Source organism: Neolamprologus brichardi, chromosome 8 (genome assembly GCF_056152115.1).
Source record: "Neolamprologus brichardi isolate AB-2024 chromosome 8, ASM5615211v1, whole genome shotgun sequence".
In the NCBI taxonomy this organism is placed as follows: domain Eukaryota; kingdom Metazoa; phylum Chordata; class Actinopteri; order Cichliformes; family Cichlidae; genus Neolamprologus; species Neolamprologus brichardi.
In genome coordinates, this window is record NC_142111.1 from 11231179 (window position 1) to 11249649 (window position 18471).

Below are 18471 nucleotides of genomic sequence, written 5' to 3' on the forward strand. Positions count from 1 at the left end.
ATTTAAAGAAGCAAAAATGTTTTTATAATTAATCCTATACTATTGCCAATATTACTATACTAGGGCAGACACGCTCATGTTTGCCAGTGAAGAGTCAAGCTGTAGTATTTGAGCCAACTGCAATCATGATAATTTGGGACTTCCAGCATATAAAGGATTTTAGTACAGCAGTGGATCTATTAGAAGTATAGGTGACCTTTCCAAAGGTTATTAAAAGAAAATAAGTGTTTAAGATTAGCTAAAAGCATTACAAGAAAAAAAATGAATCAAATCACAAAGGCTGAGATTTATAATATGGTACCAAGGAAGGTTTTTTCTAAATAAGTAACTGTTACTGAACAATTAAATTACTAAAACAGTTGCTCTTTGATTTCCTGTGATGGCGTAATTGACTAATCAAGTTGCTGCTGCAGGTCTACAGTGACAGTTATTCTTTTCTTTTTCTTCACACATACACAGCTCAAGTCAAAGGAGCTTGCAAAGAAAAGCGTCTGGACTTCTTTAAGTTCAGACGCTTTTCTTTGCAAGCTCCTTTTACTACGATGACCTGGATGACTGAGAACCTTCACAGACATACACAGCTCAACTTGAATCAGTACAATGCACATGAATCTAATCAATAGTTTTCATGTAAATGTCAGGCAATTATGCAGAGCTGCAGCACCTGGATAAACTGCATATGGGTGCTAACACATCTTTCGCCCCGAGCCTGCATGTTAATTAAGCTGAACATCTGGCAAGAGGGAAAACACACTGTCGGATTGAACCGACGGGATGCTGCCTTGATCCAAAGTGCTGAATGTTTTGGAAGGTGAACTTCAGTTAAATTTTTGATGCGCTTATTTCCCTGTGCCAAGATCTACTGCAGTCCAAAAAAAAAAAAAAATACAGGGATTAGGAGCCAATCTTTTGCTGATGGTAGGAAATCTCTGGCTAAGAAAAGAGAGCGGATGCTGAAATGTGCTGTAAGGTCAAGTTCCTACTTTTAACTGAATACATCATACTAATATCACAGAGGAGGGCATTGGGATTACATGACATGCAATGACGTTATTAGCTTGTTTTTATTTTTACGTCTGATGTGGCAAACCGTGCTAAACTAAGACTAATGTGCCCTGGAATGGACTGATTGTGATAAAGAAACAAAAATAAATGGAGACTTCCACCGAGCATAAATGCCCTTATGCTCTTTGTTTGGGAAACCAGTCGATTGAGTTTTTGTGTCCCAGCATGGCAGAGTTTGGTCAACAGACAGACAACCAGACAAAGCAATTTATACCAGCTGTTCACAGATAAAAAGAACAACAATACATCAAACAGCAAGAACAAAAGACGACTCCACAACAGAGCAAAGTGTTATTGACTCCCTGGTATCTCGGCTTTATTATCGCTCACTAGTTCTGCCAGCACTGGCTAGATTTTGATAATCCTACTGTATGATGATAAAAGATTAAAGCAACATTTAAAAACGGCATGTTTTATTTCTCTTTTCACATATTTGTAAGGTATACACATTTCCTTTCCTTCCACCTAGTCATGCATACTGATCCATGCTGTACGGTAAGCAGGAGCAGTAGCCAGCCGCTGCCTGCCTGTCCCATCAAACATGCATAAGAAACAGATGTATCTTTGATGTAGGTTTGTTCATGTTGCCCCCGTGTGCATGAGTGTGTGAATGAGTGTGTGTGCTTGTATGTTTAGTGTCTCTTTTTTTTCCTTCTTTTTTTGTAAATGTGCTTCCAGGCCCTACGGGCACAAGCTAGGCTGAGGTGATGCGGCTGCATGCCCCGACACACAAGCAGAGACGGAAGGTTGCCACAGATCCAAGGGAGGATAAATGATCGATGCAGCCATCCATTATCTTTGAAAGCATGATTCCTATTGAGGAAAGGAAGTATGCAACTGTAATAGCTCCTGTTATTAAAACTACAGCATTATGCATTCATTCCAGGTTTTGTTCAGCCTGCTTCAGATTAGCACAAGTGGTGCTCTTCTGTACTATATTTTAAAGGCTTAACCATGAATATGTTTGCCTTTTGCACTGACAGTCAAGGAAGCTTTGAGAACAGGCACCAATAAATTCATACCTTCATATATCCATAAAGAGAGAACTATTGTGGAATATAATTATTCTTTTAAAGGTATATTTAGGGATCCTAGTACTCACAGCTTGGACTGTATTCAGAGGTTACTAATGTTAGAGTATTTCGCTGGCACTGCACTTAATGACAAGCATGGCACCGGTTCACGAGACACTCATCTTTAAGCACCTGGAAGAGTGAAAACTTCCCTTGCACAAGACTGTAAACAAGCATAACCATGAGTCATTTGAGTGAAAAGCTTTCCTATCCTGCGTGTTGCCAGCTTCATTCCAGCCAGTAGGTCCCAGTTTGCTCCGTCTGGTGTGTCTGCTGTATGACTGAACTGTAGTTACCCTCCACCCACCTTCAAAAACCCCCGCCCGTAAGTTGATGACCACCTAATGTTACCCACTCCTCAGTTTCCTACCATCTACACACAAATGCAAACATACTGTAGTGTAACACATGTATTTATTTTGTCATTCACACAGCTACTACTTCCATTCTCTCTCTCTCTCTCTCTCTCTCTCTCACGCACACACACACACCCACACACACACACATCTTTTTCCTTTTCCCCTAAGACAATTGTGTGTTGCTCACTCTCTATTGTAGAAGCCAGTCATTTCCACATGTGTGCTGACCATAAAGCAGCAAAGGGCCGACTAAAAGCATCCTTTTCCTGACTGGCAGGGTCACAATCTGCCTCATATAAACACAGGACACACCTTAGCCCAACAGATTTCACATATCCTTCTGACCTCGTTACCTCCCCCGAAGTGCTCCTCTTTCCACTGACACAGGATACTAATAAATAAATGTTGACAAAGCCGCTTTTTTTGTTTGTTATTTTTGTTTGTTTGTTTGTTTGTTTGTTTTTTTTATATCTTTCTCGTTGACGGGTAAAAGACAAAAAAAGAACACTCTTTGGGTTTTTTTAATTTAAAAAAAGTCTAAAAGCAAAGCTAAGCCGGGGTCCTTTTGTGTCTCTCAACGTGCCTCGCGCAGGGTTTCCCTAGCATTGTCATGACAACTGTGTGTACGCACCGACACTGGCCTTTGAAAACAATACACCCACAAAAAGTTGACTGAAGTGGACTAGCTAAGATTTTTTAAATTAAAAAAAATCGTCCAGAAAACAGAGTGAAGCAGAGATATTAAGCGGAAAGGAAATGAATAGCGAACAAGTGCACAAGTGGGGACAAAAAGTGTAAGATGCAGTCATTCCCATACCTTCTTGTCGAAGAAGTATTTGTTTCCTTTTCAACTATTCCCGGGTGCCGTTCTTGTTAGCTAGAGTCAAGCGACTACTTAGCTTTTGTCACTGTGTTCTAAATAATTAGTTTGTGACACCGGTAATGTGTAGCGAGCCGTAGTAGCACGAGAAACAACTCCACCAAGCTGTAACTTTTCTCCGCCCCGGACTGCCTGCTTCTGTCTATCGGGGGGGATGCTTCGCTCCGCCTAGCTCAACCCTGAAGATAAATCACTGTGATCCACCGGATTTCAACTTTGTGTCTCCTTGCTGGTGGCAACATGTCTCTACCCCCCGTAAAATTACACAGTATGCTATTTATAATTAGCGAGTTTTTTTTTTTTTTTATCTCATTACATTTACCGCTTTTTTAGTGCAAAATCGAAGCCACTATTTGTGCCCCGTCTCCAGGCCAGAGTCAATTGTGATGATTGATTTCGGACAGGACAATTATATTAATAAGAGTTTAATGGGTTTTAGACTTTGCCCCGCTTCTTCATTAGCAAATCGGCTTAATCCTTTGAACTTTCCTTGTTCAAACAACCCGAGTGACACAGACATTAAAAGAGGTAATCCAGACTCACTCAACTGAATGCTTCACATGCTACCCTTTACTCCAAAGACATTTACATCTCTCCCCTGTTTTAAAGGGACAGCAGACTACGATGGAGTGGAAGGGCCACAGCAACACTGGCACAGTGTGGTGATAAGTATGAGGACACAGAAAACTGAAGCTTGTCAGATTGAAAAAAGCACATTAACTTGAGAGTTGGCTGGATTTGTAAAAAATTAAATAGCTGGCAATGGACAGATGCAAGATATACACGGTTACACCCAGTATCAACAACAAAGAGGATGTATGTTGTATCATAAGACACAGTGATAAAGTTATTTCACTAACTCATCAACACAAGACATTTTGTAAAGGGTAAACCCAGGCATGCAAGGGTTTAGCGTACTGAATCAAAACTAGCCGTGTGTTTTGTTTGTTTTTAATTTAAATGCCCACAATTGTACGGAAGTAACAATCATGTTGTATATTATGTGTAATATGTTTACACAAATGTTTGAAGTGCACTCACCAGCTTTTGTGTGTATTATCATGATGTTATTGAAAAGGATAAGATTATGTTTAATTAAGTGTCCTCACACAGACACACACATGCACACACACCTGCTCTCTCTGCTCTCCCAAAGACTGAGTGAACTAGTGAGCCCTTCCTTTCACTGAATCAAAAAAAATAATGCCATGCATAACAGTTTGACCGGTGTGAACTGGTAGTTCTTTTTTAAAGTGATTCTCAAAGACCTTTTAGCCAAGAACTTGGTATATCTTGGTATAGTCAATTGAAGAAACTGGACAAGTGGAGGATAAAAGAAGAGGTCTCTGCCTTAAAAACAAAAACAAACAAAAAAACAAAACAGCAGCAGCAAAAACCTGACACAGGACCTGAGACACCCATCTGACCCTTTAGCTGACACATCTCCTGTTCACTGAAACACACACACACCTCCTCTTGTCTTATTCTTCTCCCACAAACACATTTTCTCCTCTGCTTTCTACCTTTTCTGTGTGGAGTTTTCCTGTACTTGTGTGGGTTTTCTCCACATACTCCAGCTTCCTGCCATGGTTACTGGGCGATTCTAAATTGGCTGTAGGTGTGATTGTGAGTGTGCATCAATAAAGACTAGGGTCAAGATTATAAGAAAGAAAGTCATTAGAGTCCCTCCTGAGACCAGCTTTATGGAGGTAAAGTTGTAGATCAGCAATAATAGGAGTCTGATGACAAGATATGGTATGTAAAGTTGTCAAATATCACAAAGTACATAATTACACTGTAGGTAGCTACTTACAAATTTATATTTTTATCTTTAATTTTAAAAGAACATTAAGTTTTGGAGCCAACATGGTTCATACTGTTAACCACTAGATAGAATCAGAGTGCCACTAGCTGGCACTGATACTAATACCATAAACAGGACTATACAAAATCTTACAGTGTTCAAATTACTTTACCAAAGGTTGAAGGCTAGGTGTGCAGTGCATTCTTAAACACGATTCACACCCCAAGTAATAACAATAATCTCAAGAATTGAAGCAATCAACAAAGAAAATATTTACCCCATAGAATTCTACAGGACTGGAAATCTTTTTACAACCATATCTCCCCATCTGGTGGCCTTGCAGCAGAATGCAAGTTTTTAGACTATTGGCTTAATTTAATCAACCAGGAAGCTAGCTAGCATCCATGTTTGATAGTGTTTATGACTTGGATGTAATATTTTACATGAGAGTGGATGGAGCAAGTGTGCGTGCACCTAGCTGCTGGGAGCAGACTTTATCACTATTCATTACTTTATTGTCTCATAATCACAATCTTTTATTTATTTTGGGATGATTTATTTGACCTCCAACATACCTTGATGGTAGTTTTTGTCAGTTGTTAATTACTTTTGCATTAATTTTAATATTTTAACCTAAACACTGCTGAAGTAACTGAATGCGTTGTTTTTTTTAAAGTCATATTTAAAAAAAGAAACCCTCTGCACCATATTTCCTGCCTTTTAATCCAGGATTTTGCAGAATAACATTCTTGTCTGGCAAACATCAAATCCTGCAAAGCTTCTGTGTCTCACTGTCGGTTTAATATGAATGCCTTTATCATATACAGGGGGAAACACATGCAGCTGACTGATAAATTAAGAGAAAGCCCTTAATAACTGAAGATTCTTCCAGACAATATATGATGGATGAATTTATCGTACAAAAAATGAAAAGCATCTTTTTCACCTCCAAAGGAGACTTCTTTGAAGTAACACATCAAGGCTCTCCATTAGTAACATTAGAACACAAATGTAGAAACCACTTTTTTGTGCGCTCCACTTTTCTATGTGGCCTCAAGTGTATCTTTAAGGCTACTGCCATTTTAATTTGGGGGGTTAGGGAAGGGGGGGCAATCAAGCTTGGTTAACAAGATCTGTCAGCAGACTGTGCAGGTTCAGTGTACAGGCACAGATAGTTGCTAATTAGTTCGACTATTAAAAAAACTAGAATGTCAGTATATAAAACAGACTTCTTGAACAATCTGTTAGCAAAATGAACTGTACAGCAAGTCAACTAATTTATCAATATTTCTTACCAGAGCTCCAATTCATTTATATAGCACATTAGAATATGTCTAGGACTGTCTAGCAGACAATACATGAAACACCTGACTGTTAGCGTTTAAGTCTCTAATAATGCAGGAGATCAATATCCGACCAATATCCTTTCTTTTAAAAAAAAATCAGGCTGTAAATATGTTCATTTCTGCCATAAAAGTCTGTGTCGACTGACTTGCTTTTTGAACCACCCTTATTTGAGGTATTGCAATTTCTTTAGTTCCCTTCATTTGTTCGCTTCAAAGTTTCAGTTTAGTGGGAACATGTTTTGTAAGAATGGTCTCTGCCACATTAGGCTTCCTGTTATGGAAGTTATGGAAGGACACAGTTATAAGTGACTTTAGTCTTACAGTTAGCAAAGTGTGACAGCAGAAAACACAAGCTGTCACACTTTGCTGGGCACTGAAACAGAATCTGGCATATAAAAGGGCCTAGTGATGCCATAAAATGCATCATTAGTATTATTATATATGCTACAGCCGTCTCTAACTCAAGGTTTTAAAATGTATTGACTATTTCTATATAGAGCAATTATAGAATTTTTTTTTATTACAGTCAATTTACAGTATGCACAGGCTGAACATAAACAACAAAGACAGTCTCAGTTCATGTACTTTAGGTTTTGTAATTCCTTTGGCAAAATTATTGTCTGTTTTATATGTTTTATGGTTAGGTGAAAAAGAAAGCTTATACAAGACTCTGTATTCCTGTGAAAAACTTTGTACAGGCTTGTAGGTCTACCTGTAGCAGCAAAAACTGAAGTAATCATTTTCTGTATGACTATTAGTCTCTTGCATCATTGTGGAGGAATTTTGGGTCACTCTTCTTTACAACATTGCTTCAGTTCATTGAGGTTTGCGGGCAGTTGTATATGCACTGCTCTTTTAAGGTCCCATCACAGCATTTCAATGGAGATTGAATAGAATTCTTTTCTCTTTCAGCTATTCTGTTGTAGATTTGCTGCTGTGCTTGACATCATTGTCCTGTTGGATTATCCAGTTTCAGCTAAGTTTTAGCTGTCGCGACAGACAGCCTCACATTGTACTCTAGAATACTTTGGGATACAGAGGGTTCATGGTTGACTCAGTGACTGCGAGGTGGTTAGGAGCTGTTGCTGAAAAACAAACCCAAGTCATCAACCTTCCTCCTCGTGTTTGACAGTTCGTATGAGGCGTTCGTGCAGATATGCTGTGCTTGGTTTTTTGTTTTTTATTAACCATTTGGTATTAATCATTATATTAACACACACCTGAATGCTTCAGACCAATATACTATCAAATGCTGCTGCTTATAGAGGTGCTCAAACTTGTTGATGATCAGTTAATCAAGTGCATTTGATTAGCAGCACCTGGCTGCTACTTACCCACTTAATTCCTATGGAAGCAGAAAGGATGTACTTAGTTTTTAATAGTTTTTCATTCAGTAACACCTCTTTAAATTATTAGATCTTTTTTCACATTGCTTACATCTGCATCTGTGATCAAGAACAACTTGAGGATGTCATTTTATGGTGATGGGAAAGATATTTACCTCTAATTAAACTTTTACCATGTGTGACTCAGAGTTAGAGTTTACAATACACTGATAGTTCCTGTTGTCCAGTTTCTATGTTCAGGTAGTTTCAACTTCTCATTATCTTAGATGTTTAGCCATCATGAACATGTTATCTCACATTCTGTGATGTCTACTGGCTACATAGTTTCTACATGAACTACATGTGGGCTACATGTGAACTACATATGAGCTACATAGAAAACATAGCTTAAAGTTGTTTTTAAGGGTGATCCCACTTACTCCGGATCTGCAGCGCAGGAACTCCTCTAAATTTCTGTCTGTTTAGAACCACAGTACACTTACACAAAATTTGTCTTGAAGAAATGCATACTATAATCATCACCAAGAGTGATTTCTGTCCTTACAAGCCTAATACCAAGCTGTCAGGATCTGGTAATGAGGTCACTGTAATGGGGTCAGCCCCATACACAAGAAACTGTGATGCACTGTGTATTCTGACACCTTTCTATTTGAACCAGCATGAACTTTTTTAGCAGTTTGAGCTACAGTAGCTTGTCTCTGGGATTCAACCACACGGGGCAGCCTTTTAACTCCCCAGATGCATCAATAAGCCTTGATCGCCCATGACCATGTAGCTGGTTCACCTCTGTTCCTTCCAAAGACCACCTTTGATAGACTGGGAAAACCCCACAAGAGCTGTAGTTTTGGAGATACGCTGACTCAGTTGTCTAGCCATCACAATTTGGCCCTTATCAAACTTGTTGAAATTCTTACACTTGCCCATTTATCCTGCTGTCCCAACCACTAACAGGTGCCATGATTAAGAGATAATCAGTGTTTTTCATTTTAGTGTAGGTGGTCATAATGTTATGCCTAATCAGTGTGTTTGTTTAAAAGATTTTTATTCTTGTTTTTTTTTTTTTTATCCATCTGAAAGAACATTTACATGGAATACACATGCAAATATCATATATAAGCCAAAAGCAGAGTATACAATTCCAACTAGCTTCAAAGTCAATAATTGGCATGACCGCCTTTATTATTCAACACAGTCTGAATTCCCTTAGGCAGGCTATCTTGTATCTTCTTTAAGAAGTCTTCATGAATAGTTCTCCAGGCATCTTAAAGGACATTTCAAAGCTCTGCTTCTTGTTCTAATACAGGGGTGTTAAACTTATTTACCACTTTATCACGCAGAGAAATGGCTTACTTAAGATAAAAATGAGCTGTATGTGGCCCACAATATAAAATGAGTTTGGTATCCCTGATTTAGTCCTCACTAGGCCATAAAACTCAATGAACAAGTGGAAACAAGCTGAAATGAAAAACAACGCATGACAAATCTGTCACAGCATGAGGAGGAGATACATGGTTTAACTTTTGCAGGATGCTGATGAATGGATGAATCTCAGGCGTGCAGGATAATTGGACATCGAGGTTAGAACTCATCAGTGAGAACTGATATTGTTAAAGAAAGACAGAGACACAGCAACAAAGAAATCCCAGGAAACAATGTGAGAAGATCCCCCCAAAAAAACTGTAGAGACACAGTTTTACCAGATGTTCTCTGCTGTTGTCTGGATTCTGAAACGGGAGAAATAATAATATTGAGCAGAAACAATGAGAGGACGGGACATCAGAGATTGGAAATCCTATTTGGATGCAGCTGTCGTGTGTGTGAACCATGTTTGTATGTTTTTAGGTTTTAAGTTGTTTTTGTTGGTTTCATTAAAGTGATTTGAGACCATTAAAATTAAACATTCTGTTAAAGCCCAACTCTCATTTTAATTTGATGTGTACATTATATGTTATATTCTTTAATGGGGAAAATCTATCAACCATATCAACCAAAGTAACTTCATCACTGATATCATTTCTAGAGGCTGATGAAAGGTTGGAAATGCTGCACCATCCTTATGATTTCCCACGGTGCTACACCCTGAAAGTACACTTATAGTTTTAGCAAATTACAAGAGGATCATTATTATTATTATTACCCAGCCCACCGGTTTCAAGCTTATAGACAAATAGGCTGTACAGCTGTAGTTATGCAAAGAAGCAAACATGTTCAGAAATTTTTGTTGCCAATTATTTTTTATCAGCCAGTTGAGGGGAATGTATCTTGTCGTTGTTAGCCTATGTTTTGTGTTTTTGTGTTGTGGGTGGAAACCGGAGTACCTGCGAAAAACCCACGCAAGCACGGGGAGAATACAGAAACTCGACACAGAAACATGGAGGGAAAACCACATGCTAACCACTGAGCCTCTGTGCTGCCCGTAGAGAAAGAGCGGAAAGAGGAGAGAGAGAAAGAAACAGGGTGGGCGGAGTTAAAGGTGAAGGAGAAGGAGGAATGCAAGAAAACAGAGATTTAACAGTTGGAAGGTGGATATGGTGAATGATGGATGATGATGGAGAGAAAGATCAGTGAGCGTTGATTTAAGAGAGGTGGAGGAAGAGATGGAGAAGTGGAACAGAATGGAATGGAGGCCAGGTGGAGAAAGGAGGGATGTGGAAGCGACTGTTGTCCAGCCTGAGCTGAACCCCCAGCAGCCTCGTGCGCACTCTTGTCAGCAGAATGTTTCCTGTTTCTGGTCACCCAGGACCAGGAGCCTTTTTTCTTTTTCTCCGGCTCTTTCTCCCATTTTATTTTTTTCTTCTTTTTCCTTTCTTTGCTTTTTTTCTTGGCCTCCTCCTACTCGCCTGATGTGGATCTGAAGAGCCTGAAGCTTTTTTCTTTTTCTTCTGATGTTCCACAAGCTCTGTTTTTGTTCCACAGTTTATTATTTTAAACTACATTATTTATTTTATTCTTCGGCAACAACACTGCATAATTTTGCAGCTGTTCTGTCTTGTCCTTTTGAATTTCTGTTTTTTTTTTATATTTTGCCTCTCATTGTATGTTTTGAGTTTTTCAGAATTTCTGGCCTCCACTTCTTTGTGCTTTTTTTTTTACCAGTTTTTCGTAATCTTGCACTTGTTTTATGTTCTCCTGCTGCATTTCTGTTCTGCAGCTGTTGGTTCTTCATCTCAAACGCTTTACATTTCTGCTGCAGTTCTCGTTTTTCTTCCATTTGTTTGCTTTGCTGAAATTGCTTGTAGTCATGTGTATCATGATCATGATGTATCATGTATTGTGTGTGCATCTTTCATCTTTGCTTCCAGCTCTGCCACTTCCAGATGCATCTTTCCCTCCATTATTTGGTATATGTGCTCCAGCTGTTTATTTTTTTCCTCCAGCTGTGCATGCTGACTTTTTATGCTCTCCAGCTCTTGTGGCTGCATAAAGATTATTCTTCTCTTCCAGATCTTTGTATTTGTGCTCCAATTCTTGCATCTCTTCCAGATATTTTTTATTCTGAAATTACTTCTGTTCTTTTCGAGTACTTCAACTTGGATGTGTGCATTGTTAAGGTTTACGTTCTCATGCTTCAATATATGGTTTTCCTCTTCTAGCTGTTTGTTTTTTTCCTCAAGTAGCTTACATTTTCCCCCCATGTTTTTCTAAAATCTGCAAAGGTATCTGCATGAAAGAAATTTCGTCTTTCATTCACGTTCATTCATGACATTCTGGTAGCTTGTTGCCAAGACTGTCCAGTTTTAGCTTTTTCAGGAGGGTTTTTTTTTCTTTTGTTTTTACAAAAAAGAAATTTCTAGAGCATAAAGTAAAAACAAACTTTTCTGTGTTTGAAAAAGTTAGAGGTTTTATTAGAGACATAGCTAATTGTCTTGCAATTTGACATAATTTGTAAAAGTTAAAAATTTCTTTAGTATTGAAAAGCAGAAATTAGGCTTTCTTTTCAGAATTTTTGGGGAAAACACGAAAAGAAAACCACCAACCGACAACACTGTACACAGCAGTAGACTGGTGTGTAGTATGCAAGTAAATAGTGCAGAAAATAGAGATGTTTGATGGAAAACTGGTCTCAAAGCACACTGAGAAATAGAGCTGTGCAGGACGTGTGATTCTATTGTGGTGGAAACAAGACAAAGTAGGAGATTCATTACAATCTTTTTCAGATGTGAAGTGTAGTTTTGGTGTTCTTTTGCTGTTGATCTAATGAATTGTGTGATGAAACCTGCCCTTTCAAGATTTATGAGATGTCCTTTTTCTGCTCCCGACATGTCTGTGTAGGTGCCATCGGATGAACAAGAGGATCTGTTGATGTTTCTGTGGATACCACTTGTCTATATTTAAATAACAAAACTGGAGGGGAATCCCATTAAACCAGATATTGTCTCTCTCCCCTCTGACTTTGTGCTTTACAAACTCGAACATTAGGCAACCAACCAACCTTGCTGACAGAAGATGGCGCTAAACATGTTTTTAAAACGTTAACTTTAAACACTTGTTTCTTGAATCCAGCTTCACAGACAGTGTTACATGTATGTCAGTTTTTGAGAGCAGGGCTCAGTGATGTAAAGTAGCCTTTATATGTGTAGCATTTTATGTCCCTTTAATAATTGAGATGAAATTATTTCGCATACGTTTGACAACTCTGGTCTAATAGTCCCGCCCACTAACATGCGCAATAATGAAGAGATAATCAGTGTTACTCACTCATTTGGCAGTGGTCAGACTGCTATGCCTGTTAAGCTGAAGATCATATCTTTTGCATTGCAATATCAGCCTCACTGGCCTGGGTGGCTTCTACCAACGGTCCGAAACATTTCAGATGTGGTTCATACCATTGACCACTGGATGGCGATATAGTGCCGCTAGCTGGTTTCGAGACTAATAAGATTAAAATGTACCATTTATCATAAGAAGGACCTTTGTACAGTATAAGCTAGAAAAAATGAAAGAAAAACACGAAATCTTAAAGGTTCTGAGTAAACTCGCTTTAGCGAGTCATTAAATATATCTTTATTACATATTTGCATTAAGCGACGGTGACCGTACCCGGATATCCTTGTTGAAAGATCCGCGTTCATCACGGGAAATGGAGTTTTCCATTTTGGCATTCTCCTTTTCTTCTTACGTAATTTTACTTGCGGTTAGCTTTAGATAACAGCCCTTGGTACGTATTTAGCGTACGACTTGATCGCTGTTTGCTCCTTAGAATTCCCCCCTCCTTCCTCTCCGAGCTGTTTGAGGTAAACCGACGCGGTCGCATCAGTATCGATAATACACGACGGAGTGGAAATAAGCGCACATACGCGTGTTTGACACAGATATGTTAGGTATGAGCCGACGACAGAGAGCTGGGAGCTGACTAACGACCGGGAAGCTCGGCGAGAGAAGAACAAAACCGGGGGAGAACTTACCGTTTCCATGGCTGTGAAAAGTTAACGTACAGACGACTGAAAACGGGAATAATTCCTCTTCAGCCGAAACGAGGTAAGAACAACCGGTGCCTGAGAGTACTTCACCAAGTGGGGTAATGTCAGGGAGGGTCGGTAATGTCGGCCAAATTTGAGAATAAGAGTGTCTTTGTGTGTAAGGTTCCCCCCGGCAGTAGCAGCAGGCGGCTGTGTCCTCGTCTCAATGGGATTGTTCAGAGTTTTCGTCTGGCTGCTTTAGTGACAGAGCTGGCAGGCTTACACTTTGGACACAAATAGATTGATTATGTGAGAGAGCCTCGTGTATTTAACAGTCGGAGTTTATTCACCTCACCTCACAAGGAGAGACATTAAGTCCCCATAACAGCCCTGACATTTGTTCTTTAACCCTGCCTGCTTGGGGCAGCAGGGTTAGGGGAGGGAGATAAGGCAGGAACCAGACATACTGCAGCCTGGGGTACACATTAACTTGCTCGTGGGCACTCCAGCTGGTTGGACAATATTACGAATGTGTGTGTGTGTGTCTTAAGGCCTGGAGTGTGGCAACAGTCTGAAGTTTTGTCGTTAGAGTGTCAATAAAAGGTGTTTTGTTTTTATACCTGGAATGACCACGAAGGGTTAATTATTCCTGCTGTGCTTTGTTCACTGGTGGGGGGTAAATATAGTGTCAGCCCGAACATGCTGGGTTGTGTAGAAATGACAGTTTACAATGTACTGTGAAAATCAGCTCACATCCCACCTCCTTTCCCCTTCTTTTCCCAGTGGGTCCCTGGAGATTAGAAATGAAACCTAATCTCTCTCACCCTTGTCTCTGTCTCTAGCTCTCTGGCACTAACTGTGTCAGCTGTTGGTGCTGACTCGCAGTGGAACAGGTGGTGCTTGGACAGGTGCACCCATAACAAAGGGTTGCAGTCCCTTGACTCCTTCCTCTCTTACCCCTTCTCTCTCTCTCTCTCTCTTTTGCCAGATCTGCACTCTTTAGTAACCCATCTATCTATTACAGTACTACATTGATGATGATTTCTCCTGTCTCAGTCAGTGTGACTCAGTGAGCTTAAGTGAAACCACTCCAGTGTCGTTGTGTAAGCAGCGTTTCATTTTTGGAAATGGAATTGTATTACTAATACAGTAAGCTCCCTGTTTACGTCTTTCTGCGAAAAGCAGTTGGTCTTGAGCAACACCCTCTGGTGTCTAGCTTGGACTTGAGTCTACATCAGCAGCTGCATTACATACTGTAGGCTTGCTTGTTCACTGGAATTGTAATTGGAACATTTCCAGACAAACCAGTTTATGTTTTTACACATTCCACTGAGGAGTCATGAAGATTACACCCTTGCAGTTACAAAAAGCTGAGGTCCAGACAGATGACTGGCCATGCAGTCGGTCTCTCCATGATCTGTAGCTCAGGTAGACTTAACTTTATTAAAGAAGAAAATGGAGAAAAAGCAACAAAAAAAAAAAGGTGTGGTTTGAGCCTGTTAATGTTCTGGCCGCTCCAGTGTTCTCATGTGTGTATTTTGCTGGCAAACACTGAATTCAAAGATAGAGGATCAGGAATGAGGGCAGCAAAGTTACATGAAGTGGAAGAGAGCAGTGGGGGAAGTTTGAAGGCTTATCTCAGTAATGTGCAGGGACAGTTGAGCAGTGATGAGTGTTGCAGTCACCGCTGTCTTCTGCTTTAACCCTTCAGTGCTCTGCCTGCCAGTGACCAAAGGAGAAATCTGTCTCCGGAAACCAACAGAAAAACACAGAACATTTAGACTAGACAGCTGTAACAGTGTGTATTGTTCTTATTCTCCTGCTCTCCTAGGGCTGGCATGCCCCATCTTGCCCCTGTGCTGCCGTACACACTCATTACTAACGTCGCTCCTATTCACAATAATGAGCGAGACCTCTAAAGCTTGGACTCTACTGGGGTTTATTTAAATCTCTTGAACGCAGCCTTCCAGCTTTGCTCTGCTCGCCAGGGCCAGTGCGCCTGCGCTCTACCGACACTCCAGTAATCCGCTGGAGGAGATTGCATCCTCGTCCACTGCGCTCAGGCTATCAGTGAGGGAGACTTAAAAGATGGAAAAATACATAACGGGAGCATGGGAGGCTGGGAACGCGTAGCGGGACCCAGATGTAGAAGCATTATGGGGAGAAGCGGCTTTTACACTGCGAACAAGCTCACATCCAAGGCGATAACGGGACCGGGGCGAGGATGTCTCCTGATGTAAGGCAGCGAGGCTCAGCGATTAACATCCCAAACGCTGGAAATATGAGATGAGCGCACGCAGGAGTGGAGCCGGCGGAAGATGGTGAAATTTGCGACCGAGTGCTCCTTCTTCTTCTTTCTCCTGCCTGGACGAACGAAACATCCTCGGGTATTCACGCTTCTCCCAAAGCCTGCGGATCGCTTCCTGCTTCATGCACATTACTCTCCATGGCCCTGTGTACCGCTGTGGAAACTGATCACATTTTTTCTTTCTTCTTCAAATGAGTAACGCTTTGCAGTTATGCTAACAGGACTTAGTTGAAAGCTCACATACGCGTGCGTTTTTAGTGTGACGTTCACCGAACCCGTAAAGCGAAACTACGGATCCGATCCCATGCGAGCGACCCGTGGGCACAGCGATCAGCTAATACTTCATGCCTATCAAAGCTCAAGCAGACCAGGGAGCACCGGGGTGTTTACAAACTGTCGATACTCCTAAAATCACCCGTGCAAATGTAGTTTGTCCCTGACGCCGTGGCTGTGGGGATACTCGTTTCCCTGTGTCGCTTCGCATGCATAGACCTGCTATGACAAACTGGCAACCCCGCATAAATCCGAGCGCAAGATGATGAACTGAAGTGGCCTGCCTAGGCTGTGGGATCAGACAGAAATTAAGCTGTGTCTCTCAGACAGAAGAATCTAGGATCATCTCCAGTCCTTGTGCTGGCACAGCACCGCAGCATGACATGGAGCATTGCTCTCGGGTGTTTACTTGGATATTGCTCAAAAGTTGAAACTGAGTTGTAAACATGTTCGTGCTGTGACAGCTGTTGAGGTAAACACGCCCATGGCCTGTGTTGCCTTGAGATTTAATTCCCGTGAAGTGCAGGGATTCTGCACATTTCCGAATTGATCTGTGTGAAATTGCCCTTCCTCACGCTTTCAAACATGTTTTCTTCTGTGAGAGAAATGCAGCTGGGCTGTTTTACTGGTAAACCTCCACAGCAGCTGTTAGTCAGACTGAATGTCTGAAAGGGGACACTTGGCTATTTGCATACTTGTAGTGTTGCCAACACTGCTCCCACGAAATGCGATGCATTGATTTCCTTCTTGCAAATAACTTTTGTGTGACTCTTTTTCCCCCCTGCCCCTTCTACAACATTATCAGTGCCACTACTAATCTGCAACATTATCAACTTCATGGACAGTGGTGTCATTTTGGTGTCCTTTTGCGAGTTTATCTTAAACGTAACACTTTTTGGAGGTGTCTGGTTTTGTTGCTGCAAAGTTTTAAGACAGTGAACACTTTTACGTGCACACGTTTTCCTTTTCCTTTTTTTTGAGACATTTTTCCAAGCATGTGTGAAAGGAAGAGGAAGCAGCACAAGACTTTTGCTGCACAGGCTGGGGAGATGTGTGAGAATGAACACGCAAGGAATTATGAGTGGCACTATGGAAGACTTGGTGCAGAGTGTTACAAGCTTAAAGTCTACAAAAGGGAGAATTACAAGGCTTTGCTGTGAGAAAATTGTATTTTCTCCTCTGTGACGCCAGCTGTTCCATTGGAATCGCTGCTTCTTGCCTCAATTTACTGTTTGAATTGAGAACTTCCCCCCTGTTGTGGATACTTGGCCACCTGCAAGTTAAACTCATTTGAGTACCCTTCTTCTTCTTTTTTTTATTTGCCATCCTGTTGCTGTTTTTTTCTTTTCTTTTCTTTTTTTGTTATAAATACTTTCTTTCCCAGAGGGATCCATGGTGTTATTTGAAGGAGGAAATTCTTCATATTTGTAGCTGAAAATTGCCAACGGGAAGCAAAGACCACATGATAAGGGTTGTTTGTGTTCTTCAGACAAACCCATTTCTCTTCTGAAGGCTTTCTGCGTGCCCAACTGGGTGCAACAGTGGATCCCTTGTCATATTTGGTGCTTTAGGGAAATACAAAGAAAGAAAACCCCCAAAACAAAAAAAACAACATTTAGAAACTAACTTCTTATCTCCGTGGTGATGGGGAGTTCAGCCTCGTCTCTCACTGCAGAGACTGAGTCGGACCATGGCTTTCGAAGTACCCCTTACCCTTCGTCACCCCCTGTGGGCTGGCTCAGGAACAGCCACAGCAGCCCTGTGTGGGGTACCACCTTCATCACACGGCAGCAGCAGCAGCCGTTGCCTCATCGAGAGCGCAGGTAAGGGGCAGCGCTGTCTAACCAATCAAGCACTTCTCTCACATTGAGCACACTCGGGTCGGGTCGGGGGCAGTTAATGGCAGCCTTAAAGAGGTATTTAATTTTTGCGATTGAGTGATGCTGCTCATTTGCGTTGTTGGCTTAAGAAATGTGCTGCGCTCTCTTTTATAGTCTTACAGAAACGCTTACTGAGGATTCACTAACCCCTCAGCTATGGATCAAATCCACTGTCTCATCAAAGCTTATTTAATCAAAGCCTGCATTTTGATGTTTTTCTATGATGCACCCAAAATCTGACTAAGCCGGATTTGTCAAACAAAATCCCACCTCCTCCTAGCTTGGCTGTACAGTATGTGCTGCAAATGAGGCAGGGCAGAGGGGACTTGAATGGGCAGATGGAATGACCTGGGCTCAGTGAAACCAATGAAACCCTGCCAAAGGATATATTAATTAAAATATGAATTTAGTGTGATCATGGATATCTATTTGTTTACCCACAAAATAACCCTTTCTGTGTTTTAGAGGCTCCTCAGTTTGCCCGTCAAACATAGCTGTGAGTTTTCAGAGTAAAACACAGATTTTTCAGAGTTTTGGGTTGAGAAAGGTTTATGTGTTGCTGAACAAACTCCTTTGTGGAAGAGACAACGCTATTCCTTTTTGTATGAATAAGATAGATTCACTCAGTGCATCTGCAAGAAAGGCTGCATTAATCCATTGTTCTGGTGTGTGCCTTCTGAATCTCTGATTCGCTGTCAGAACAGCGGCACACAGGAGTTTGTGAGAAGCTTTGAATGT

The 18471-nt window shown here is 40.9% G+C and overlaps 2 protein-coding genes across 5 annotated transcripts in view; one reads left to right on the forward strand and one right to left on the reverse strand.

Annotated features, from left to right (window-relative positions):
* Window positions 1–3543, reverse strand: part of ankfn1b (ankyrin repeat and fibronectin type III domain containing 1b) — a 161466-nt gene extending 157923 nt beyond the window's left edge. The window contains exon 1 of the mRNA XM_006808024.3: window positions 3315–3543. The gene's annotated coding sequence lies outside the window, so the exon portion shown is untranslated. The remainder of the gene's footprint in view (window positions 1–3314) is intronic.
* capn15 (calpain 15) overlaps window positions 3140–18471 on the forward strand; it is a 56381-nt gene continuing 41049 nt past the window's right edge. Inside the window, exons 1-2 of one of the 4 annotated variants that reach the window (XM_006808022.3) lie at window positions 3140–3905; window positions 3987–4046. Coding sequence is in view for 2 of the 4 variants with exons in the window: in XM_006808020.3 (XP_006808083.1) it covers window positions 17498–17676 (179 nt within the window). In the remaining 2 variants the exon portion in view is untranslated. Of the gene's footprint in view, window positions 3906–3986; window positions 4047–13072; window positions 13352–14648; window positions 17677–18471 lie in introns of those variants that run through there. The other 3 variants (XM_006808021.3, XM_006808020.3, XM_006808019.3) reach the window with 3 other exon arrangements.